This window comes from Cupressus sempervirens, chromosome 9 (genome assembly GCF_028749045.1).
Source record: "Cupressus sempervirens isolate cs-2001-9-10 chromosome 9, ASM2874904v1, whole genome shotgun sequence".
NCBI classification, from domain to species: Eukaryota; Viridiplantae; Streptophyta; class Pinopsida; order Cupressales; family Cupressaceae; genus Cupressus; species Cupressus sempervirens.
In genome coordinates, this window is record NC_143126.1 from 453813051 (window position 1) to 453840671 (window position 27621).

Below are 27621 nucleotides of genomic sequence, written 5' to 3' on the forward strand. Positions count from 1 at the left end.
CGAACACTAACATTTACTGAATATCGAAAGATACATACATACATCTCACACTACAATACGTGAATTACGAACAACAAGGTTTCCAAAATTAGCACAAAGAGATCAGTTATGTTCCTTCGTAGGGTTTCTCGGCTAAATATCTGCACACTCATTGCACACATCAGTAGACCCGTAAAATCACATGTACATAAATGTATACGTATCAGAAATTCACATAAATTAAAACATACATCAATAAGGGTTTCTTCATCCTACTTAATTCTTAATCATTTAAAATCTCTTAAATCAAAGTCTCAATCCTACATTTACTGATCATTTAAAATCTCTTAAATCAAAGTCTCAATCCTACATTTACTGATTTCATCAACATACATATACATGAAACATTAAATGACAATCATCAAATATATCTGAAAGTAACATCACACAACATGAATTAATAAAGTATGTTCTAAGCATCAGATAATGTCTTGACATCTCGAGTCATGAATATCAAAATAATAGTAATGTATCACTATGCTACGATGGGTCGGGGCGAGGCCTCACATCCTCCCCCACTAGGCATGAACTTCCTCTTGGAGTTCATCAAAAAGGTACGGGTACTGAGATCGCATCTGCGCTGCATCCTCCCATGAAGCCGTGACCTCATTGTAATAGTCCCACTGGACCCTAACCTGGTCCAGCTCTCAGCCTCGAAGTGCTAGGGTCTGTCAGGAAATAATGCGGATAGGCTCTAGTGCTAGCTATCTATCCAACTCCACTTGTAAAGCATCCCAATCTATAATATGAGACTCATCATAAATGTATCCTGTGAGTACAAAAATATGAAACACATCGTGGATGCGTGATAGGCTAGGTGGCAAAGCTAAACGATATGCAACAGGTCCTATCCTCTCTAGGATCTTGAACGACCCAACAAATCGGGGTGCCAACTTAGAGCCCTTTCCGAATCGAATCAGACTCTTGTGTGGTTGCACCCTCAAGAACACTCTATCACCAACCTAATACTCTTGATCTGCCCTCTTCACATCTGTGTACTTCTTCTGCCTATCATGTGCTTCCCTTAGGCATTGTCTAATTAGGGTCACCTTCTGCTCCATCTCCTTTACTAATTGGGGACCAATAGATATTCGATCCTCGATCCTATCCCAACTCAAGGGTCTCCTGCACGATCTCCCGTACAAGGCCTCATAAGGCAGCATACCTATGGAAGAATGGTGCCCATTGTTATAGGCAAACTCGACAAGATGTAGGTATTCCTCCAGTTTGACCTGATGGTCCATCACGTACATACGTAGCATGTCCTCCAAAACCTGATTTACTCACTCAGTCTGGCCATCAGTCTAAGGATGGTACGTTGTACTAAAATTGAGTCTAGTGTCCAAAGTTGACTGCAACTCTCTCCAAAATGAAGAAGTGAACAATGAGTCTCTGTCAAAGATGATCTTACGGGGAAGACCATGAAGTCTAACAATGTCCTACAAGAAAACTTGAGCTATGTCTCGTGCTGTGAATGTAGTACGCACGGGTGAGAAATGGGAAACCTTAGTCAATGTGTCAACTATCACCAAAATGGCATCATGGCGACGAGATGACATAGGAATACCAACAATGAAATCCATAGATATAGTGTCCCATTTCCACACTGCTATCTCATGCGGCTGGAGAAGCCCACCAGGATGACGATGCTTGGCCTTCACCCTCTGGCACTCGAGGCATCTCGCAACTATGCTAGCAATCTGCACTCTCATGCCTGGCCAATGATATAACTGCCTCAAATCTGCATGTAACTTCTTAACACTGAGTTGCGCTGCATAAGGTGCTCTATGAGCCTCAAGTACAATGAGCTCGCACAAACACCCAATGGAAGGTACATACATACGTCCCCTATGATGCAAAAGTCCATCGAACTCCAAGGAATACTCTGCAAACTTCCCTTCCAAGGGTCTCTAAGACTGCACTAACTGACTAACTTCTGCATAAAGCTCATCAGTTGGTAAGTGCTGTAAGATCCGCTCTCTCAAGTCAGTGCAAATAGTCACAGATGAAAGCTCATGGTGCCTTCTACTTAAGGCATCTGCCACCACATTCTCCTTTCCCTTGATGTAATGAACATCAAAATCATACTCACACAGAAACTCCATCCACCTTCTTTGCTTAGCATTAAGGTTCGGCTGAGAAAATATGTACTACAAGCTCTGGTGATCGGAATGAAGCTCGAATCTATGACCCAAAAGGAAATGTCGCCATCTCATCAAGGCATGAACCACTGCTGCTAGTTCTAGGTCGTGAGTAGGATAACTGAGTTCATGAGTCTTCAACTTCCTAGACTCAAAGGAAATAGGTCATCCTTCCTGCAAAAGGACTACCCCTAAACCATCTAAAGATGCATCGGTGCACACCACAAAATCTGCAATAGGATCTGGTACTGCAAGAATCAGTGCACTCGTGAGGGCTCTCTTGAGCTTTTGAAAAGCTCTATCACACTTTTCTGTCCACTCATACTTCTTCCCCTTTTTCTGAAGAGATGTGATGGGGTGTGCCAATCTAGAGAATCCTGAAATGAAGCGTCGGTAATATCCTGCTAGCCCCACAAAGTTCCTCACTTCAGTAACACTGGTGGGTGTTGGCCAATCCATGATAGCCCTAATCTTTGATGGGTCTACTGAGACACCATCACCTGATATGACATGACCCAAATAATGTATCTCAGGTTTGAAGAATGCACACTTCGACAAGCTGCCAAACAACTGATTCTCTCTCAACTTCTGCAATACCTGTCTCAGGTGCTCTTCATGCTCTCTCTCATCATGAGAATAAATCAGAATGTCATCAAGAAACACAACCACAAACTTATCCAAAAAGGTATGAAATACTCCATTCATGAGGCTCATGAATACAGCTAGAGCATTTGTGAGGCCAAATGGTACCACGGTGAACTCATAGTGACCATACCTAGTACGAAAAGCCGTCTCGGGGATATCACTATCCACAATCCTCAACTGATGGTAACCTGACTTCAGATCAATCTTTGAAAATACTCAGGCACCCTGCAATTGATCAAAGAGATCATTGATTTAAGGAAGAGGATATCAGTTCTTGATGGTCACTTTGTTCAATTGTCTATAATCAATACACAACCTAAGTGATCCATCCTTCTTCTTGACGAAGATCACCGGTGCACCCCAAGGTGACACACTAGGTCAAATATGCCCCTTCTCTAAGAGTTCCTCTAACTGAGCCTTTAGCTCACTAAGCTCATGAGTAGTCATCCTGTATGGTGCTCTCGAAACTGGCTCGGCTCCTGGCACTAGGTCTATGTGAAAATCCACTGCTCGAGGTGGAGGCATACCAGGAAGCTCTGAAGGAAACACATCTGCAAACTCCTGAAGAATTGGAAAATCATCAAGGGATGGCTCCCTCTCTAAATCTTCCTCTTTGTCACTAATAGTGATAGCAAACAACTGACAACCCTTTCGCATGCACCATCTAGGCTGCATAGCGGAAATCATACGAAGGGACACCGACCTCTTCACTTTGAAGATCTCCATAGAGATACCATCATCATCCACACATTCCACCCTCTTCTGTCGACAATCCATCTTGGCGCTGTGGGCGTAAAGCCAATCCATGCCAAGAACAACATCATAAGAACCTAGAGGGGTAATGCGTAGATCAGTCCTAGTGGACATGTCTCCAATCTGCATCAGACAACTCCACACCATGGAACTAATTGACACTCTGGCTCCTGAGGCTAACTCTACTTCCCAACTAACATCCTGTCTAACCGCCACTAGCCCACAATGCTCCACCACAAATGGAGATATAAAAGAGTTAGTAGCCCCGAAATCAAATAAAACTGCAACCATATGGCCCTATATAATACTTGTAGCCTTGATAACTGTGGCCTGATGCTCAGCCTAGCGGTTGTCAACCACTGCAAAAACTCTATGGGATCTACCCATGTCACCAACTGTCAGCTCTAAGAAAGCCCTACTCTGACCAGTGGATGCCTATCCCTGCAGACACTCCCTAGCTATATGACCCATGCCACCACAAGTGTAGCATGGTCTGCGAGTATAAGATCATGCACCCTGTGCCCCAGACTGCTGTGGGCCTCCTGACTTGCTAGATCTGTTGTATCTACCCCTAGAAGACTGCTGAGTCTTCACTGACTGTGACTGTGGGGCCTGTACTTTCTGATCCTGCCTAGGGCCCTGTGACTGCCATTGCTTGGGCTTGGAGCCCTAATAACCCTAAGAAGGTTTCTGTTGTTGCTGCTGTTGGGGTTTTGGCTGCTGAGACTGCTGGCCCTTAGAGGACCCTGCTGTATAGTTCTGATTCCCTTTCCAAGGGGTTTTCTGCTGGGAAGAGTTTTAGTTCTGAGACCGATCCCGTGACTCCTCCCTACCTCGAGTATCCTTAGCAACTAGTGCTATCTCCATTGCCTGTCTAAAGGTGGTAGGGAAGAACTTCCTAACTGGGCCCTGGAGTGAGAAATTCAGACCCATGATAAAGCGATGCACCCGTAGTTTCTCGTCCTTCATGTATTCCACATAAGGAAGGAGCTCGAGAAACCTACTCTCATACTGAGCCACTGTAAGGCCTCTCTGATAAAGAGAATGGAACTCCTCTATCTGTTTCTATCAAAAATGCTCTGACAAGTACCTCTCCTGGAATCTTTCTAGGAAAGATTCCCATGTGAGGGTGTCCATCCTCACTCCACCTATGATCTCCTCTTGATGCCACCAGTTGGAGGCATCCCCTCTCAACTGATGAATTGCTAGGCATGCTTTTAGATTACTCCCATAAGGGCGTAACCCAAAGCACCGCTGTAGGCTCTGTAACCATGTCTTTGCTACTGTTCCCTCAGTGGAACTGGTAAATAATGGTGGCCCAAGTCGAATCAATTCCCTAATATCATCTCCTACATGTCTAGGAGGTCTGTCAAATGGGGGTCCTCTCTGGTGTATGGTTTCTTCCTCGTGTTCATCCTGACCCTCTAACTACCTCGATGGGAGACTTCTAGTCCTCTCTCTGACTCTGGGTCCACCTCCTCCGGGTCCCTCTGCTTCCACTACTGGAATCTGCTGAACTGGCTGAACTACAGGTACTACTCTCTGCTGAACTACACCGATCAAATTCTGAAGTGCATCTATAATGTCCTGGTTCAGGTTCAGTGGTGGTGGAGGTGGAGGTGGTGGTGGTGGAGGTGGTCCATCCTCCTGTCCCGCTCTACCACCCCTAGCCCTACAACCTCTACCTCACTGGCTACGAGTAACAGGCGACATCTACACAATTAAAAGTTTAAGTTTAGGAAGCACAATGGTTTAAGGTTCCTAGTGTTGAAACACGGGCTCTGATACCAAAATGTCATGCCAAAACCACGAGGGCAAAAACACACAAATATTTTTTTTTTTTTTTATAATAATTAAATTGCTCTAAGTTTTGAAATGATTGATTTCAGTTTAAGTAAAGGTTCTCTACTTCATCTTTAGTTTAAAACTCTTGTGGACGAATGCATCGTCAGGATTTTGAAGTTCTTTGTTATTAGATTGAAATCAATGTTTACTTAATTCATTATTACATTGCTTAACAATCATGTGAAAATTATTTTAATAAAAATCTAAAAGAAATTGGGTTTAGATTAATCGTAAAATCCAAATCAATAAACCCGAGTTTAATCCTATATCAAATAGCTAATTAACCTTTCATACTTTATCTACTTAGAACGAACTAAAACAATTCTAATAATTAAAAAACAAAACATTAATCCCAAACTTAAATTAAAGGTTATTAATGTGAATTATACACTAGTCATAAATTTAATTTACTAATCAACTAACTAATAAAACTAACTAACGAAATCTAAATTTGATCTAACCATATACAAAATGAGTATCTAATCTTTAAATAGAACTTAACTTTACAATTTAAATAAAATTAAAACTATCTAATTAAACCATGATATTAAACTAAAATTACTAGAGAATATATATAAATTTTAAAATAAATATCTTTAACTATTTTAATACAAATATCTTTAACTATTTTAATAACTAAACTAATTTACATCTTACTAACTTAAAAAAAACTTTAAATATAATCAAAAAACAACTTAACAATTACTAACCTACATTACTAACTACCCTAATACCTACCATCTACCCCTCCCCCTATGCCCACCCTACTCACCACTACCTTTCTAACTTTCCCTAGACTTGCTCATGCGCTGCTCGAGGCCTGTGCATGGCAGGTCGGCCCTGTCCTTGCGTGGCATGCAGGCCCAAGGCCAAGGAAATCACGCAGAGCTTCCCATCCAATGGGTAATCCAAAACCCAAGGGGGAAAATCATATAATAACAAACCAAATTTCATGATCACTGCATTTTTAAAAGAGGGGACAGGTGACATCATCTTCATGATGACTACTTCACTTTGCAAGATATAAAATATTTTTAAAACCCTCCTCAAAACTTGCGGCCATGATAAAGGTCAAGCATATTTTGCTAAAACAAACTTAAATGCTCCCCCCCAAGTTGAGCACCCATTTTCAAATGAAGATGGAGATGGGATATGGGGCAGGGTGACGTCACCCCCCCATGATCATTGTTGACTTGCCACACTTTTTAAATAAAACCCTTTTAATAAGAATTTCAAATCTGACGCCCAAGGAAGATAAGTAACATTGATTGCATAAAGTTTTATGGGTAGAAATAGATTTTTTTTTTTTTGAATTGATTTATTCATAATGTATTTTTCTTGTAAATTTAACAAGTATATCAATGTTTATATTCTAATTTGTTTAATTTTCAAATTTTTTTTAATAAAAAGAATCATTTAAGGAATATTCCCTGTTGCTCAAACTCGTTTAATTTCTTCTCCCATACAAAAGGCAGAGAGTTTTACTCTCTTGCAACACACATTATTTTTTTTCTGATGCAAAATTTTCTAAGTATAGAAATTACAAGGCAAGCAAAATATTTTTTTTTAAGGTGTATTTTTTTTCTTTGGAATAATTTTAAAACATATATACCAAAATCATTTGATCTCCTATAAATCTTAAACTGGAATAATTCAACCTTTGTCAAAAATTTCTTTTAAATGAAGATCCATAAAGCCTAATTACAACCTTAACATACTAAGAATATGAATTATCCATTTTATTCAATAATGCAATACTTGTTGATTCAAATAATCACGTAACCTAAATCTACATCCATGATCATAATTTCATTTTCAAACATCTAAATTTAAATCACGATTAAATCACATGATGACCAATTATGCTCAAAACACCAATTTTATTGGCAAACCTGATTCAAAGGCTCAACCGGGAAAGAACCAGGAAGAAAACCCGGCTTCGTTTCCATTTACAACAAAGTTTAAAATACAATTTACAATAGGATATCAATCCCAAATTTCAAAAATTTAATTGAATTTTCTTCATGACCCCCTCAAGGGATTTATAATGTTTTCTGCAACACATTTCTAGAACCATGGAGGGAACAAAATCTGATTAGGTGACCAAAAACATGACAAAGAACAATTCAAACATGCATATTCTTACAAGGTTTTTACAATGAGATCCACAATGAATCAACACTAGGGAAAGGTGGATTCTTCCAACAGGAGAAGTCAAGCACAACACCAAATCAGATGCTTAATCGAGGCTATTAACCAAGAACTTCCATTCTTCCATTTAAAAATGCCATGCTCATATGAGGTTTGTGCTGACAGGTAGGGGCCCATAACACCCTACCCTTTCTCCCTCTTCTCGCCTGAGAAGAGACTCTACACTAGTTGGAGTCCAACTAAACAGACCTTTCCCAAAATTGGTCACTTCTGCCCTCTCCAAGGGTGAGTAATACCAAAACACCCATACAGGAAAAATCTCAAAATTGCAAACATAAACATGAAAGGAAAACATCCAAAATAACATGGTTTTCAAATCTTCCCAACATACCCACAAACCTACAAACATTGAAACAACATCAAGGTAGCATAAGCATGAAACAAACATGGAAACTGAATAAGGGAGATGAGAATTTCTACCTTCACAAAGAGGTAATGGCAATGAACAAGTTTGAGTAGAGTTTCCACTTCCTTCCTTCAATCTTCAAAACCCTCCTCTCTAAATGTAGAGATTGGGTAACAACCTCCACAATTCTAAGAAGGGCCTCTAAATAAGCCTCCAACTCAACCACCCAAAAGGAGCAATAACTACTTCCACCCACTAGCAATTCTAGAAACTCCTAACTCAACCCACACTATGGTTAAAAACTAAGTGGAGGTGAGGTGAGGTGACTCAAGATAACCACTTGCAATTTTCGCATAAAGAAAAAATGAGACTTTTTGAGTGGCCTCAAAAGTCAATAAGAGGGTCTTAGGGGTTGGAAAAGACCCCTAACCCATACCCATACCCTTTGGGTATAATAATTTCATGTTTTAAGCCTTAGGAAAAAGGTTTAGAGCCAAACAAAATCTAGGAATAAAATAGCACCTTCTAACTACTCTAACATGCAAATTAAGCACTAATCCAAATTAGGGATGACTAACCTCAATTAAGAACTTAATAGTAAACTGACACTAACTTAAACCAACTTGGTCCAAAGGTTTAACAACTAACCCTACTCAGCACACTGAAGAACATAAACAATTTACGAGTGTCAAACGACACTAAAAGAACATAGTTACGAACACTAACATTTACTGAACACTGAAAGATACATACATACATCTCACACTACAATACGTGAATTACGAATAACAAGGTTTCCAAAATTAGCACAAAGAGATCAATTATGTTCCTCTGTAGGGTGTCTTGGCTAAATATCTGCACACTTATTGCACACATCAGTAGTCCCGTAAAATCACATGTACATAAATGTATATGTATCAGAAATTCACATAAATTAAAACATACATCAATAAGGTTTTCTTCATCCTGCTTAATTCTTAATCATTTAAACTCTCTTAAATCAAAGTCTCAATCCTACATTTACTGATTTCATCAACATACATATACATGAAACATTAAATGACAATCATCAAATATAGCTGAAAGTAACATCACACAACATGAATTAATAAAGTATGTTCTAAGCATCAGATAATGTCTCGACATCTTGAGTCATGAATATCAAAATAATAGTAATGTATCCCTATGCTACGATGGGTCGGGGCGAGGCCTCACATGTACCTTCAAGAGATTCTTTAGTATAGTTGACTCTTGACTTATTCAAATCAGATTTTTTATTTCTACATTCAGATCCATAGTGTCCATATCTTTCACAATATTTGCACTGGATGCTTCTTCGATCCTCAGGATTCCTTCCTCTTCCTTGGTTATTTCCTCTTCCTCTTCCTCTACCATGTCCTCTTGATGTAGAAGACTCCCCTTGATTTTTGTTTGATTGAAAAGGGGCTGTAGGTTTTGCTTCAATTTTGATTGTAGATTGGAACGCTTACACTAGATTCTTCGTTGAATGTTGCATGCGCTATTCATGTGATTGCAAAGAACCTACTATCAACTCTTCAATTTTGAAGGTATCTATGTATCTTTACTTTGTTCAATGGCTATGGCCACTGGATCAAACTTTGGAGGAAGAGATCTTAGAATATTATCTACAACTTTTTTCTCTATGATAGTTTCCCCTTGAGTTATAAGATGATTGTTAATAGGTTAAGCCCTCATAATAAACTCATGAGCGGACTCAGTATCTCTCATCCTTAAATTTTTGAAATCTCTTTGAAGGGTTTGAAGTCTCACCAATCTTATCTTGTCAGATCCTTGGTATGTTGTTTGAAGGGCTTCCCATGCATCCTTTGACTTTTCCATACCAGCTAAATGAGGGAAAATAGACATATCCAATGTAGTTTGATTTAGAAAAAGAGCTCGATTATCCTTCTTCTTGTCTTCTTTCACCTGATTCCATTGAGCCTGTGTTAAGGCATTTAAAGCATTCAGGTTTGTAGGCTCGATGTATCCTCCTTCTACTAATTCCAAAAGTTCTTGATATAATATTAGAATCTTCATCTTGATACTCCAGTATTCATAGTTGTCTCTAGTAAACAACAGAAGTTGGAATGGAAAGTTGCCACCATCTGCCATTCTAAAAGATTTTGGAGAAAATCGTTGCTTCGACTGCAAGAGAATAATATTCTACAACCTTCTCTGATAGTAATTGAAGATCTAAAAATAAAAGCTCTTGTGATATACTGATAATCAAAGAAATAAAAAATAGAGCATGAACAATGAACAACCAAAATTAGAATAAAAACTCTATTTTTATTGAATGTGATACAATCTTGAAAAATATAGAATACATTATAAAGAAATCAACTAAAGTACTTAACCTTGACTGTTGATCAAGGAAGATAATAAAAAATCCTAAACAATAACATGCAAAGAGATTGCATGAACATAATAGTTTTACATATTATGCAAACTTATTTAAAAATATAAAAAAATGATACCTACAAAGCTAATTGCAACATGCAGTTTTATTATGCATGAAATAAATAAAATAAACTAAATTAAGATGGATGCACATGCTTCACATTGTGAATGCATGTGTGGTGAGCGGTGACTGCATGAAAGCAATGCATGTATTCTTGAGCGGTGAGCGATATGCCGCAAGTCAAAGAACACATGTCTTCAATAAATGATGAATTGGGTCATTTTGATTTTATAGAACGAATTAGGTTTTTAACATTTTGTAATAAACATTGGTTTGTGCAATATGATACCATTCATTTATCCTCGTAGAGGAAATGTGTCAATTTTTTTTCTTCAAACAAAGAAAACCCATATATGTACACACACACACACACACACACACACACACACACACACACACACACACACACACACACACACACACATGTCTTTCTCCCTTGTTCAGAAAATTTTTGAGGGCATTATTAGCTCAGGATCAATCTCTATCTACAAAAATGTATATAATACAAGCTATAAAATCTTGAAAATTCAAAAGAAAAAATTCTTATATTTGAAAGATAATAAAATTATAAAAAACTTGAAATATTTTCTATTCTATCTACTTCAAGCACAAATTCATCATATAAACATAATATCCTTAATTCCAAAATAAATTAGGCCTACAAATTATCAAGAACCCCTAAAACCGTGTCAGAAACTCAAATCCATAAACAAACTTGCAAGCCAATCTAATCTATAACACTTATGTAAGCCATGTTGAAATATTTCTTGGGTTAAAACCCTATCTATTTGGCATTAAGCTACTTGAATATGTTTTATTGTGGAAGACACACATGATGAAAGCAATCTAATAATCAACTTAGCAAATGGACAACACAACCACCTTTAGAATGCCACATGTAACCTTCCACAAAAAAATACATCTATTGTCATGAAAATCATCACAATTCCATCACAACAACCCTATTTTTCACAGTTTCTTAGGTTCAAAAATGAAAAGACTATTAGGAAAATGACACACAACCAATGAAATATAAGGAAATATAATGTAAAATTCTATTTAATAAAAAAATTGTGATCTATAGTATAAATAAAGATTTTGGAAATGTTGGTCAAATCAAAGATTAATTACAAAAACATTAGTCCCACCTTAGAAGGTAGGGACTAACAATGAGAAATAAGCAAAACATGAATGTATTTTACCAATCATAAAAAAGTCATGTGTTTTGAATGCATCATGATCTTGGTTTTTATTCAAAAAAAGGTGAATATTATGACTCGTAATTTTTAAACTTTTGAACCATAACAGTTGCATCGAACTTTCACTTATGAAAACCATGTATGTGTTTTGTTCATTTTGGGGTTCTTTTGGGATATGTGAATTTTGTATACATTCTTGGTGCACATGCTCAAAATAAAGGTTGTGGTACAATATGATTCAACCAAAACATATAATAATCAACTTTGTAATTCTTTGAGACTAATGCAAATTCAATTTCATTGAAAAATCATTAAATACATTCCCAATCATAATACCGTGCATCATTCTTAAAACTAAATTTATCAATATTTCAATAATATTTTTCATTAATAATTAAATATTAATCTAAGATAAATTTCAGAGATGTGTTTTTTTCTTTCATTGTAAAAAATAATAAATAATTAAAATAGAAACAATGCACTATAATTTCCTATAGATTCTACAAAGATATGTGATGTTATATTCCTAAGATCCCAAACCATGTAGGAAAATTGAAAGATTCAAAAATATAGTTGACTTCTAATTCTAACGTAATAATTTCAATTGATGCTCTTTAGCAATGTCCTATTCATATTTTTGTAGTTCTATTGTTACTTTTACTAGACAAAATGTTCAAAATTTCATTTCCATATTCAAAATGGCAAATAGAATTCAATACCATAGATATATGGATCCAAGTTGCAAGAGGTTGCAAGTGTGTGATTCTACTAAAATATATAGTAGTCACTTATATAATCTTTCATGACTTGACTAATACAAATTTACTTTCATTTGAAAAATTATAACCATTCTTTAAAAAAATATTAATATTAAATCACAAAAAATATTTAAAACGTGTTAATAAACAATAAATGTTATTTAAAAAGAAATTAAGATATTTCAATGTACAATTTTTTAAATTTTAAGATATTTCAATACTATTTTTAAATTTTAAACTTAGTATCTAGATTTAATCTATTTATTTATTATATAAATATTTGACTAAGTTAAATATTTCTTTTTATTATTAAATTGAATAAAAATAATAACAATAAACTATTATTAATTATAAATTTTTCGAAAAAGGATATGATTGCTTGAGCCTGATCTACCCACCATAATGACAAAGAAACTAACTTTTTTTTCTAAGATATTAGAGAGATTGGACAAACAATTGTTATGACCAGACTAAAATATCATTTTATTATATCTCACGAAAAAGTTAGATTTGCACCATAGGAAATCCTACTTACTTATGGTCCATCAATGAATGACAAATTTACTTTCATTAGAAAAAGTAAAATCATTCTTTAAAAAATACTAATATTATTTCATAAAGAAGATTTAAGACAAGTTAATAAACAATAAAGATTATTATTTTTTAGGCAAGAGCTTACAACACAATGGTAAATTGTGAGCCTCTTATCGAAGAGGTCTTGGATTCAAATATACTCACACTTAAATTAATCACAACATATAATAATTAATCTTGGCTTCGGCCTCTTATCGATAAAAAAAAAAAAAGGGATTATTATTTTTTAAATTTTAAGATATTTCAATACTATTTATTTTGACCTTAGTATCTACCTTTAATCTCTTTATTTTTATTTAAATATTTGCCTAAGTTAACTATTTAAATATTTCTTCTTCTTATTATTAAAAGGTAATATCTTTTTTAAAAAGATGTGATTGCTAGGGCCTAAAGATATATACCACAATGACACGCAAGAATTTAATAGTTTTTTTCTTTCTCATATATCAAATCAAATCAATCTCTAAAAGAAATGTCATTTTATTACTATCTTACCAAAAGAAGTTAGAATTACACCAAATAAAATCCTAACTAGGGCCTATCAAGAAAAGACCATGAAAACTACTCACTCTTTAAGTAGATGATCTGTATGGAGTGTTATGGTTAGACCAAAGCAAGGCTAAGAGATGTGAAGTTAGGAAGAGGATGATCCTTGTACCCATTTTGATGACTACTCCAATGCCTTTGAGATATTTTGAAATCTATGAGGGCCTGCACTACTTCATGGGAAGTTGGAGATCCAAGTCTAAGTTCTAATTCCACTTCATTATCATCAATCTCTCTACCATGACTATCATCACCCAAAATCTCCATCTCATTATTATTGTGGAACATTTCTTCAAATGCTTCTTCTTTACCCACTTCTTGTTTAAGTTCAACAATTGAATCTGCCTTCACTGTATTCTTGACTAGATAATTAGTTGCAAAAATCTTGTTATCGCTAGCCTTCATTTGATTCTCTTCTTGGATAACCTGAAACCTACATGCGAGATGGTATTCTAAAGGAATGGAAAATCCTTTAATATGGTGGATTGTCAAAAGGAGTTATAAATCCTATATTGAGGTAGATCCTTACTATCTTTGTTTTACTCTTAACAATGTACAAATCATTCGTAACAGGGTGAACCCCTAGAAAGGGTACCTATATCCCTCGAGAGGGATTTTTTTACTATAGTGAAAGGCTTGTGGGAATCATCCCCATTATGGTTTTCACCCTCTAACAAGGATTTCCACGATACCAAATAAATGTGTTATGTATGTTGCTTGTTTGTTTGATTGGTGTTATTTCATTTCAGCAATTATTTGATAAGTATTTTTGGAAGTAAGTTTAAAATAGATAGATTAGTTGCATAAGTTGTGGATTACCTATTGTATTGATTCAACCCCCTCTCTCAGTACCACATCATACCAAAAAATAGTATCATACCTAGCTCCTCAAGGAGATAAGATTAATCACTAGAGGTAAAGATCCTTGAAATTAGTATGGAAAAATTTAGGTATGACAAGGAACTTGAAGAACAAGCCATCATGCTCCATGAGCTAGAAGAGAAACTAATAAAATCAATTGCCACTAGAAGAGAGTTGACTGATAGGCTAAATGAAAGTTAGGATTCCATAAATTTGTTATCTAAAGGAACCATGTTTGAAGAATCTAAGGAAGTCATTGTAGAACTATTTAAGAAAAATGAGAAGCTCAAAGAAATGGTCATAAATAAGAAGATAGGTCTTGAAGTTGAAGTAGTAAATGTGTGTAAAGACCTTGAAGCAAAAAGAGTTGCAAAGGATGCCAGGAAACATGCTAAAGATGCAAAGAAGTTTTTTGAAGATGCATTAAAGGAAAAGGAGGAAGAGATCAAAAAGACAAATCAAGATCTAGCACTATTACAAAGGAAAATGCATGATCTTGTTGATGAAAGCCAACAAATTGTGAATCAAAATGAAAGATTGTGGGAAGAAGTTGACAAGTTGAAGAAGGAACTTAAAAATGAGAAAGAAATCAATGAAAGAAATGTATAATGGGAGTTCACAAAAGCTTTATGAACAACTAATTAATCAAAGGAGATACAAGGACACATCAAGTCTTGGAGAATTTGCACAAAAAACATTTGAAGTTGGGGAATCACAAAAACAAAAGGAGATTCAATGGGATCTGAAGGTACATGCAAGCATTACTGGTAAAAACCAAATAAGCCTACCCATTTCAGTTATGGTAAATTTGATCATGCTACTAATCTCTATAAAAGAAAACTGGTGATTACGTTTCCCTCAAATATTCAATGGTCATTTCTACAATTATGGAAAGCTTGGTCACATAGCATATGAATGTAGATCTAGTATAAGAAATAGATCTAGTGGAAATAGAATTGATGACCACTATTATACATGTGTACCATCTTAAATTAGAATCACTTCAATTTAATGATGGTTTAGCACCCATTTAGTGATATTTAAAGATAGATTTGTATTTAATTTTCATTTTCCCCTTTTCTTCTCGTCTCTTTTTATTCCTCCTAAATAGAATTGGGGTAGGACTTAATAGAACCTCCTTATTATTGTTTGAGGTAGGACCTATCCTCTTGGGTCCTACTTTCTTATCTTCTAATCACCCAAAATCTCCTTTTTCACTGAAATAGGGTTTTCTTGAGATTTATGCCTAATTTTCTAAAACAAGCACCTAATCTCGGACCCTAGGGGAAACCTGAGGCTTTCTCAACCTTGAGGTTACAAATGCGTCTCTTGACTAAATTCACTATCAAGGTGATGCATGTTGCTACTACCACGTTACATCTGCTAAAGGACCAGGAGAGTGATCTAACCAATAATGACTCCAGAATGTTGTTCGACTTCCTTGCTGAAGACTATACAAAAATCCTTCTGAGAGGGAAGGATGCCAAGAAGCCTTAGGGCCTCTTTCTCCTAGCTCTCTATGTTTTTAATTTTCTAACTATCGAACTTTGTTGAGTTTAAGGCGTTTGTGCCTTTGTTTTTATGTTTTCTTAGTTTTAGTAGTTATAGTACAGGCAATAGTTGTTTAATGCATGTTGATACTATAATCTTTGTGCTTCTGAACAATGTTTTTTTGTTAAAAGTAGTAGGGGGTAATTTTGGTTGGTGGTAATTTGTTGGTTGTGGACCAATTTGTCTATTTTAAGGGCCGGCCTCCTTGTTTTGGCTACTTTTTAATTCAAAAACAATGAAAGATAAGCAAATCATGAAAAATACCTGCATGTGTTTTAAATGCACCTTGGTCTTATTTTTTATTCAAAAAAGGTGAATATTAGACTCATATTTTTTAATTTTTTGCGCCATAAAACTTCTATCAAACTTTCATTTATAAAAAAACTATGTATGTGCTTTGTTCATTTTGGGGTTCTTTTGAGATATGTGAATTTTTTATATATTCTTGGTGCACATCAAAATAAGGTTGTGGTACCAAAACATATAATAATAAACTTTATAATTCTTTGATAATAATGCAAATTTAATTTCATTGAAAAATCATTAAATACATTTCCATTCAAAATATTGATTATCATTCTTAAAATTAAATTTATCCATATTTCAATAATATTTTTCATTAATAGTTAAATATTAATCTAAAATAAATTTGAAAGATGCTATTTTTTCTTTCATTGGAAAAAGTAATAAATAATTAAAATATAAACATTGCATTTTTATTTCTTATAAATTTTACAAAGAAATGTGATTGTTATATTCCTAAGATGACCAAATTATGTAAGAATGTTAAAAGATTAAAAAATATAGTTGACTTCTAATCCTAATGTAATAATTTCTATTGATGCTCTTTAGCAATGTCCTCTTCATATTTTTGTAGTTCTATTTTCACTTTTACTATACCTTTAAGACAAAATGTTCAAAATTTTATTTCCATTTTCAAAATGGTAAATAAAATTCAAAACCATAGATATATGGATCAAGGTTGCACAAATGTGTAACTATTAAAATATATGCTAGTCACTCATATAATCTTTCATGACTTAATATTATTATGTTTTAAATTTTAAGATATTCCAATATTATTTTAAATTTTGACATAGATTTAATCTCTTTATTTGTTATTTAAATATTTAACTTATTATTTAAATATTTGACTGTTAAATATTTCTTTTTTATTATTAAATAAAATAAAAATAATAACAATAAAGTATTATTAATAATAAATTTTATTAAAAAAATATATGATTGCTTGGACCTAATCTACCTACCAAAATGAAAAAGAAGCTAACTTTTTTTCCTAAAATATCAAAGAAGTAAAATATTAGAGGCACAAGGAATTGTTATGACCAGACTGAAATGTAATTTTATCATATCTCACAAGAAAGTTAAGATTGCACCATAGAAAATCCTACCTAGAGAAATTCACTTTCATCAAAAAATTCACAATAAAAAATACTTATATTAAATCATAAAAACCATTTAAGACATGTTAACAAACAATAGACATATATATATATATATATATATATATATATATATATATATATATATATATATATATATATATATATATATATATATATATAGTTTTAAGGTATTTACATATTTAAATATTTAGATTTAATCCATTTATTTATTATTTAAATATTTCTTTAAATTAAATAATAATAAGGTAATTTCTTTAAAATATAGATATGATTGCTTGGGCCTAAAGATACCTACCACAATGACGCAAGAAGTTGACAATTTTTTTCTCCAAAATATTAGATCAGATGAGATCAATCTCAATCTCGAGTAAATATTAGAGAGGTGGGACAAAAAATTATCATGATTGAAAAGAAAAGTCAATTTATTAAGCCGAGAGGCTTTCTACAGTGGCAGCAATCTTCAATGTAAACATTTTCCATTTTGAAAAAAATTTGACATTCATTTACATGTTAGAAAAACAAAATAGAAATAAACTAAATATAATTATAATTAAAATCATGAAAATTACAGAGAGAAAATGGAAGTAAAAATGAGGCAGATCAATAATCTCCAATCATTTCCTCACGCCTCTTAGACTCACATAAATATGCGATAAGAAAATAGACGCCTCGAAAAGGATATCTCTCGACTTATTTTATATATATAAAATATATAAGCTAGTTACCATCTTACAAAAAGAAGTTAAAAAAGGGGACAAAGAATTATGACCAGAAAGAAATGTCATTTTATTACTATCTTACAAAACGAAGTTAGAATTACACCAAAGAAAATCCTACCTAGGGCCTCTCAAGGAAGGGCAAAAAGACCATGAAAACAACTCGGTCTTTAAGTAGATGATCTCTATATAGTGTTATAGTTAGCTCAAAGCAAGGCTAAGCGATGTGAAGTTAGGAAGAGGATGCTCCTTGCACCCATTTTGATGACTACTCCAATGCCTGTGAGACATTTTGAAATCTTGGAGGGCCTCCACTGCTTCATGGGAAGTTGGAGATCCAAGTCTAAGTTCTAATTCCACATCATTCTCATCAATCTCTCTACCATGACTATCATCACCCAAAATCTCCATCTCATTATTACTGTGAAACATTTCTTCAAATGCTTCTTCTTTACCCACTTCTTGTTCAAGTTCAACATTTGCCTCTGCCTTCACTATATTCTGGACTGGATAATTAGTTGCAACTTTTTTGTTATTGCTGGCCTTCATTTGATTCTCCTCCTGGATTACCTGAAACCTGCATGCAAGATGGTATTCATCAGCCATTAATGGAGGCAGTCGAATAGTAAAGAAGAAGAATGACCTTTGATGTATTCTATTTAAATATTATACACTCCTGAACAATCATGCTATCAATTTTAGACCTACTTTTATTGATGAACTACTTTGAATTTGAAGATGCTTTGAAAACTTACATTGATTCAAATTCTTTTGGACATTTTAAGTTGTAGACTTGAGAATCAGTGGTATCATCGAGCTTTTCTAAATGGGTGGTTGATTTTCTATGCAGAGAACGTTTGAATCGACTCCTATTCCTGAGTTTGAGAGGTCTGTCTGTCAAAATTGAATCAATTAATGTTGATGGAGATGGTTTTATGTCTGAAGCTCCCTCCATTTGTAATGGTTGTCCCTTGAGAACACTTTCCACTGCAGCTTGACAGCTGTGCCAATTGCCACTCCACTGGAGCCCCACAGATCCATATATAGGGTTTATTATTCTTCCACAAGCTTCATACAGGAGAGATCTGAATATAACTGAAGCCAACAAAACAGAAAAGGATATTACATAGCTGCAGTAAGCTTGCCAGCTTGCCATGTTGTTGTTCATATTCATATTTATAAGAAGATGACCAGTTTACTTGGTTTTAATTATTTTTAACGGGTCTTAAAAAGAAAAGGTGTTTTATAATAAAAGGGCTGTGTTCAAATGTTAAATAGGATTCTTATCAAGAAGATTAAGTTAAAATATTCAGGACAAACTTTAGTTGCCGCGGTGTTTGGTTGAATAATAAAGTTATAGGCAGCTGAATTGATGATAAGTAGCTGAATTGCAAGGTTATCAGTGGTATTTTCAAAATTGAAAGATGTTGTCTTATGCTTGCAAAATTACACAAAGTTGAGTTGTAGTGGTATGCCTAGGAAGTAGGAGTAGTAGTATTGAGTTCTACTACGTAAATATCAAATGATATCAATGTAAACTTATACCTTCTCATTCAAAGTCATAAACGATCATTCAAAAAATTTCAAACTATATGAGTCATCCTAACAAAATTGCAAACTTTATTAAAATCTTTACATTTTTTATCTCAATTTATTTGTAAAAACACTGTTAATTATTTGATATTAAGATTAGCCACATTTTTAACTCTACTCGAATATTTCTCATCTATAAACATAATGAACAAACAATTATCCTAGGTTCATTGACAAAACTATGAGTTCATTGTTATCACTTCATTTGAGTATTGAATAATTTAATCCACCAAACACTACCAACTTCAGATCTGATCTATTCAAAAAGGAAAAAAACAATAAACAATATGCATACCGGGCCTCAAATGGTTTGGACCAGAGTTGAGAAGCTTCATAAGGCCAGAACGTCCATAGAACTTGGCTAGGAAAACTGTTGCATTTGCTTGAGCTTCAGCACTTCGTATCCATTCAAGGCATGGCCTTAGTATACATGATTCACTACACCCCTTTCGCAGGACTCTGCATCCATTGCAGCTCATCCTCATCCTCACTAACTGTACAAACACATCAAATTCAATTCTAACCCAAACATCACATATGATCCAACCTTCAATTCAATCTCCCTTTCAGTATCTTTCTCATAAACGAAGTCACACTTCATGGATATATATGAATATAAAACCGAAAAACATATCAATATAACATTTAACCTTCAATCCAATCTATCCTTGAACATCATTCTCATAAATCAAGTTGCAGTTCGTAAACATATATGAACATGAAATCCAAGACCAAACGTCAACTCAATCTTTCTCATTAATGTAGTCAAAGTTTATCAACATATATGAATATGAAACCAAAGACTACATATAATCTGACCTTCAACTCAATCTATATTTAACATCTTTCTCATAAATGAAGTTGCATTTCATCAACATATAAGGATATGAGAATGCAACTCACCTGACATTCAAACGTGAAATCGACCTACATATTGGATATGAAATCAAAGCTAAAGAGACCTACAGAGGACTTATCAACTAGTGGGAACTGCTAAAGTCTTATAAATCTCTAAGAGACTTTTCATTCGATTCAGCATGCACCCTTCATAAGAAGTTAGAACTGATCAATTTCTTAACAAACTCAGCACAGCAACTAAGCAACTGATCTCTACCAATGAGCCCATTCAGAGTAAGAGAGAAAAACAAAGGCTTTGAGCATAAAAATGGCAAGAAGCATATGCTGAAAAGTTGGATTTTTAACGTCCACATAGATCAATACTAATGATGGCAACAAGTTCATACCTTTTGAATCCTCGGACAATGATTTTATCAGTCCCCTTGAGTTGGGTCTCTCCAAACATAAATGCAGAATAATATGGTAACGGTATGATATCTATGTAACCACCGAACAAAAAAGGCCAAGAATATGAACCAAGAATATGAAAAGGGAGATTTCTTGAGCAACAAGCAAGAAACAAAGAGTACCTTCTCTTCCAATGCAAGCCAACACATTTAAGGAAAACCCACAAATTTGCTTTCTTGCCGCCTCTTACCAAGTAACATCATTTAACCTCGGTCAACCAAACCAAACCAAACCAAACCAACCCTGGTTAGAATAGATCCCCAAATTGTTTCCTCATTCAGTGGGTGTTGTGTCAAAGCTTACAAAGTACCATCTCTGTCTTCTGAAGGAATCGAAAATCTCTGTGATCTTCCATGTTTCTTGCACACGGTATGAAATATGAAATATGGAATGGGCAGAAAAGAAGAAGAAGATGGATGTTTGCAGGCACTAGGAGACAGAATCCATGGGACCCAATCGCAGGAGTTGGGTAAGATCGGATAGAAATGGGAAGAAAGGAGGAAAGAGATGACAAGTGATGTTGTAGCAATCTCATGATCCATTCCACGTAGGAAGGAGGATTTTATATTGAAATCTCCGGCTCCTTGTAATGAGGAATTGTTCTCTGCGTATGGGAAACGACAAGTGGAAAGCGGGAAAGAAAACCCAAGGCTAAAAATTGGGAAATTTGTGGGCAGGGGAGCCTCTGGTTTTCCCCCTTTCCTCCCTTTCTTCTCCCGTATTGATGGATTTCCTTGTCTTTCGTTTTCCCGGCCTTGGAGGAGTGGAAAAACGCCGTGCGGATGAGATATTCTCGGACTTTACCGCGCCATTTCATTTCGAGGGTTTTCTCGTAAGTTTCATAGCAATCCATTTCTCTTTCTTTCGACGCGGCATATGACCGATGGGGACACTTGTAATGATGAGGGCTGCTGAGAAGAGACAGGTGTGGGTTCTTCAGAGTTCCGTATGAAATTATGTTGGTGGGATTTGACTGCCCCTTCCATGACTCAAATCACACCGACTTCAGAGATATGATCATGGTGGTATTGGTTAAATAGCAAACTAAAATGGAAAAAAATATAAAAAGAATTTGGTGCCAAACATACTTTAGTTGGTTGTTTAGATGTTATCATTATGGGGACCTAAAATATTCCTAGGTCTTAATATGATTGGATTATGTAATGCTAACGTCAATTACTATCATGTATTAAGCATATTTATGTTGTCCTCTTTTAGTAAAATTGTCATAAGTTTTCTATTTGAATTCTTTTAGAGTATTAAAGAGTTATCTTTTGGTCAAATTGTCATGGGTTGGGCAATGGTTGTGTCAAATTCTGAATGAACTTTGTCTAATCATGCACTCGAGAGTTTTGGACTTTTATTTTAATATTATTATAAAACACTACCGCTTGAACCAACAAGGTGCAATGGATACATTCAAGAGTTTGGGACTTTGATTTGAACTATTTTATAAAGCGTTAGTGCTTGTACCAACAAGGTGCAATGGATACACTAATAGCAAGGTATGCCTTCTATAGTATTTTCAAGAGTATGGAAATGTTGAAAGAAATGAACTTGTTTAGATTAAATGTTTTGAAAAGTCTTTTGTGGAACGTAATATGAGTCAGTGGAACATATTATTTAGTTGATAAGTCTTGCCAAGCATAGTCTATCATGTAAAACAATATGTCAAGTGGCTTCATCTTCTTCTAGTATCATGTTATATGTCTTTCTCTCTTAATCAATACATCTATAACTACATGTAATCCAAAACCAAAACATTTCCCATGACAATTTCATGAAGGCCCAATATTTCAATATCTATAGTTAATGCTAAAAATGGAGTCAATTTTGAACGACAATTGAATTGAACTCAATTTTGAAAGACAACCCAATGCCTTGTAATAACACATTATATTTCAACTTGTTTAGCTTAGAGGAAAATGCACAAGACTCTAACATAATTTTTAATTTTTAATTCTATTTGTTTTATAAATGGGTTGAATTCCCTTTCCTTCAAAAAGCTCTTTGGTTATAGAGACAATCACCAACCTCTAGCAGTTTAGAGACATACTTCTAGACCAAATACATCTATGTATTAATCTTCATCACAACCTTTTGCAAAAGATATTACATGAATTAATTGGTGCTTATAACATGGATTTGAACTTAAAACAAAAACTACTTAAGAAATTATTTTAAAAAGTATATCTTCCCTTGGACTTAAATGTGAACCTTAGCACTTAGAGTTCCCTAGGGCTTTAATGAAATAAAGTTGCAATGTGCCTAGCATGTAGAGCCAAAGGATTCCTTATAAGAGGCACTTTGTGTTTAATCAAATACTCACTTCGACTGGAATGTGAGTAGTATTGTAAATTATTATCATGCAAGCTACAATCTTGAATTGAAGTGTGAAAATCAAACATAACCAACTCCGTGTTAAATTGTATGCAAACTATCCTTCAATGAAACATTTGTGACACAAATACCCATACCAAAAGCGACACAATCCTCAATTCCAAAAAAAAAATTCTTTTCTTTATTTTATTTAGTTATTTTTGGATTTAATTTTGTCTCTTTTTTATATCTTGATAATGGATTATGAAGTAATGGTCTAAAATAATATAGAAAAACATGTAATCAAATTAAAAAAACTAAGTGATCTAATGCATAGTAGAAATAAGATAAAATTACTTGTGCATTCATTTACCTATATTAAAAATTTAGTCCCTTAGACTATTTAATCTTGTGAACATCATATTTATTATGTGTTCATTTTTTCATTGTCTTTAATCAAATTAGTATTGGGACATTTTGTTAGCATCCAAGATTCAGTCAAGCTTCCTTATGTAATGACAACATATTCTAAAACCATTTTCTTATTTACCAATTATTATCATCATCCTTCAAGTTGATAGAGTGTTTCAAATTTTAAATATATTTCATCATCATCATCAAAATTGTGGTGAAACTATTTTGCAATTTTCCAACCATGTCATTTCCATGAGATTAAATTTTGTGGAAGTTTTTAATCAAACAAGTCATGTACCTAATTGTCGGTAAAGGTTGTTGTTAGAGTAATAAAATATTTCCATATTATTTAAATCATTTTGATTTAATTATTAAGTCACTTGTTATCTCTAGTTTACTTAAGCTAAATTTTGGGCATATAACAATTAATTATTTTATTAATTATTATCATACAACCTATGATAATTCCCTTTAGGGTTTCTACCTTTTAGGCTTTACCTTTCTCCTTTTATAAGGATGGTAATTGTAAATCTATTCATTCATTCAATACAATTTGCAATTCCTTTTTTACACATCAAGAATGTTTAATATTCTATGGATTTGTGAATTGTAGCCTCCATAGCTTTTTCTTCTCTATTTCTATGGCAGGTGTTTGCATGTAGGTGATTCTTGAGAGTTGTGGGGTTGATTTTTCATCAACTTCAACATGGTATTAAAGCTTCAAACTTTCATGCCCATATTTTCTTTATGAATGGTTTGACTTTAGTTTATAGATTTGTTATTTTTTAGAGGTTTTTTGTATTAGATCTAGGGTTTTTTTTTTGGAGCATTTTGAGCCTAAATAGACCTCACTGTTGGACTTAAAATGCCCCAAAACTCCTATTTTCATTAAAAATTTGTTCAATTCAGACACGGTTGCAATTTGAGGCAAAATATTTTGCTCCCATATTTGCACATGCTTCATGTGGTGATAATTTGTTTTTTATTAAAAAAATAAATCACAAAAAAAGAACAATATCAAAACACTTTATTTTTTTTAAAAAAATTGCATGGGTTTTTAGTAAAAAGTGTATGCTTTTTTAAACCTTTTCAAAAAGTTTTTTAAAGCCTTTGTAAAAGGATGTTGCATCATTCTGTCAAATCATTGGCATCAACAATACAAGTACACCTACAACCACAAGTCACGATGGCAACAACTTTGGAGCCAAAATTTGATGACCATTTAACCATCATTTCTTTGATTTGTTTTGTCCTAAAGACCTATTGATGATTTTTTTTCTGTATCTTGGGCATATGGAGGTATTTTTTAACAAATCTTATATCATCAAAAAGATCTTTCTGAGCCTTTCATTACAGTGTTTATTATTTGGACAGTTGGTTTTGTTTGGTTTCCTTTTTATGTAGTCAAAGCCAAGGGTTCTATTTTGCATTTCGAGAGACATACCTTGAGTGTCTGATCTCCAATTTGAGAATTATTTATATCATTGGAAAGGTCTTTTAGAGCTCTTTCTAGTGATGCTAGTTATTTTTCTAGATTTTAGTCTAGATACATTCTATTAAGTTTTTTTCCATTTTTGTATTATGGTGGATATCTTGGTTGTTTCAAGTCCAGGCATCGATTTCGTTACTTCAGATGATTTTACATGGGTTGTATTATCTATTGTGTTAGCCTTATGTCTTTATTTATCTTTGTAGACATATATTGTATACATTCATACAAACACATTGAGATAAAGTGCCATATTGCATATGTATTTTTGCTTCAGTTATTTTGCCTTCTGATTTCAATAGTGTCATCTAAGGAGATTCGTGCAAATTACTATATTCTTGGGGTTCACAATATCTTGTATCTTATTGTACATGCACTACACTGATTAGAGTTCCATGAGGGTCGATGTTTTGCCTTTGTTTGCCATCTTCATTTTTCTAGTGAGTTGCCCTTCTGTGAAATTAGCCTCATGACATGTCTGAGATTGATCACCTTAGTACACACATATGTATTATTTTGTGCATCTTGATCATAGTTCCTTGACATGCAGTTAGTTTGACCCACTTTTCCAAATGCTTATCTACATTTTTTTTTTTTGTTTGGGGGGGGGGGGGGGGGAGGGGTGGGGGGGTTCTTATGTTGTTTCTCGTGCTTCCTAGGTTCAATGGAGTGAGCTATGTATTCAATATTTTTTCCTATGTATTAGGTAGATGTAGTGGTTGGGTACCTATGCATTTCAGTGAGATTGATCATTTACCATATAGACACTCTTCTTTTCGTTCCTACTTTGGTTGCAGTCTTCCATGTTCAACTGATCATCTCTTCAAACTTTGGTGTGTTATGCCATCTGTGTCCTCAAGTTTAGTTGTTTGCCTTTGTGTGCCTCCTAATTTATTTAATGTCTTCTAAGAGAAATCATGCAAATTAGAGTCTTATCTACCTTGTCAAATTCTATTATAGTGGAGGTGTTGATCTCTAAGACTTGTTTCCTATTAGTGTCTAACACTTAGTCATTTTCTAGGAAAAATTGGTTGTTCATCATTGTGATCGAGCTACCCAATTAATGTTGAGTTTTTATGGACTTATTTATATTTTAGTATAAGTCAAGAAAGTCTAAGGTTTCTAAGCACCCTAGTGTAGACTGAGTCATAGTATATGTTGAGTAAAGATAAAGATGTTGAGCATAGAAAATATAGTATATACTGAGTGATTCAGTTACCATCGAGCATACAAGAGTCGAGGGACATCATGGATATCAGTTATGATTGAGCATCGAGACATTCAAATTCTGAGTAAACCAATTTTGAAATAAGTATTTGTGATGGCACAAACTATTTTTGGTTTACTTCTATGTGAGATTTTAGAATTGTAGAGACAGTTAAGGAGGTAATTACGAGTTTTGTCAGATGACATTAATCCTTAGGAAGGAAAAGTAACCAATTAGAAAATTTGAAGGACTAACTGACAAAAGGGAGAACTTTGGATCATTTATCATGATCTAGAACCTTCTCCAGTGAGTCACTTTTGTAAGACTTTTTGGAGAAGACTTGGCACAAACCTGTCATTTGGTTTAGCATACCATCCTTAAACTGATGGTCAAACTAAGGTGGTCGACATACCAGTACTAGGTAATCTCTTGAGGTGCCTAACTAAGGAGTATGGGAAACCTTGAGATGTCATCATTACCCAAGTAAATTATATCTATAATAATAATAGGAATAGAACCACAAGAAAAAATCCCTTTGAAATTATCTATGGAATGCATCCAAGGGGTGTGTGTGAGTTGAGGGATCTTGGAGGAATAGAGCATAGGAGTGGACATGTTGAGGATTTTTCCCACACCATGAAATAAATCCAAGAGCAAGTCAAGAAGACTATTCAAGAGAATACACAAAAATTGAAGGCCAAGGTGGATGAACAAAGGAAAGACATATAGTTCGTTGTTGAAGATTATATCATGGTACACCTAAACAAATCCAAATTGCAAAAAGGTATACAAACCAAGATGAAAATGAAAAGAGTAGGAGCTTGCAAAATAATAACCAAATATGGAGCCAATGCCTATAAAATTGATTTACCATCTGATTTGGACATCTCTCCTATTTTCAATGTGCAAGTTTTGGTTGAATTCAAGGGTACACTACCTCAAAGTAGACTAGGAATTGATGTTGATCTATAACCTATAGTAGCACCTACATAAAGCAAATTGGAAGCTAAGAAAGTGTTGGATTCTAGAGTGAAGAAGGTCATCAGACATTAGGTGTATATGGAGCACCTCATCAAATGGAAGGGTAAACTTGATTTAGAAGAAACTTGGGTTCTAAGGTAGATTTCAACAAGGCAAGAATCCCCCCATACCTCTTTTCCACAAGAGTGACATCATTTTC

General features: G+C 34.2%; 1 protein-coding gene across 3 annotated transcripts; it reads right to left on the reverse strand.

Annotated features, from left to right (window-relative positions):
• Positions 1–18160: 18160 nt before the first annotated feature.
• LOC149539279 (uncharacterized) lies at positions 18161–21385 on the reverse strand. Of its 3 annotated transcripts, XM_089800606.1 has the most exons (5): positions 21135–21385; positions 20952–21042; positions 20003–20201; positions 18870–19209; positions 18161–18691 (listed from the first exon to the last, which is right to left on the reverse strand). In XM_089800606.1, the coding sequence occupies exons 3-5, from the start codon at positions 20190–20192 to the stop codon at positions 18316–18318; spliced, it is 906 nt and encodes a 301-aa protein (XP_089656732.1). In that variant the 5' UTR covers positions 20193–20201; positions 20952–21042; positions 21135–21385; the 3' UTR covers positions 18161–18315. The 3 variants fall into 3 exon arrangements, with proteins under 3 accessions (XP_089656732.1, XP_089656730.1, XP_089656731.1); XM_089800604.1 differs by lacking the exon at positions 20952–21042; XM_089800605.1 differs by having other exon boundaries at positions 20952–21385.
• Between the last annotated feature and the right edge of the window lie 6236 nt (positions 21386–27621).

Excerpts from the sequence above, each read along its gene's own strand:
- LOC149539279 (XM_089800604.1), bottom strand. The coding sequence starts at position 21,161 with ATGTGTTGGCTTGCATTGGAAGAGAAG. Across the intron at positions 20,202-21,134 it reads GGCTTGCATTGGAAGAGAAG|TTAGTGAGGATGAGGATGAG; the intron begins GTACTCTTTGTT and ends GTGTTTGTACAG. Across the intron at positions 18,692-18,869 it reads CCAAAAGAATTTGAATCAAT|GTTTCAGGTAATCCAGGAGG; the intron begins GTAAGTTTTCAA and ends TCTTGCATGCAG.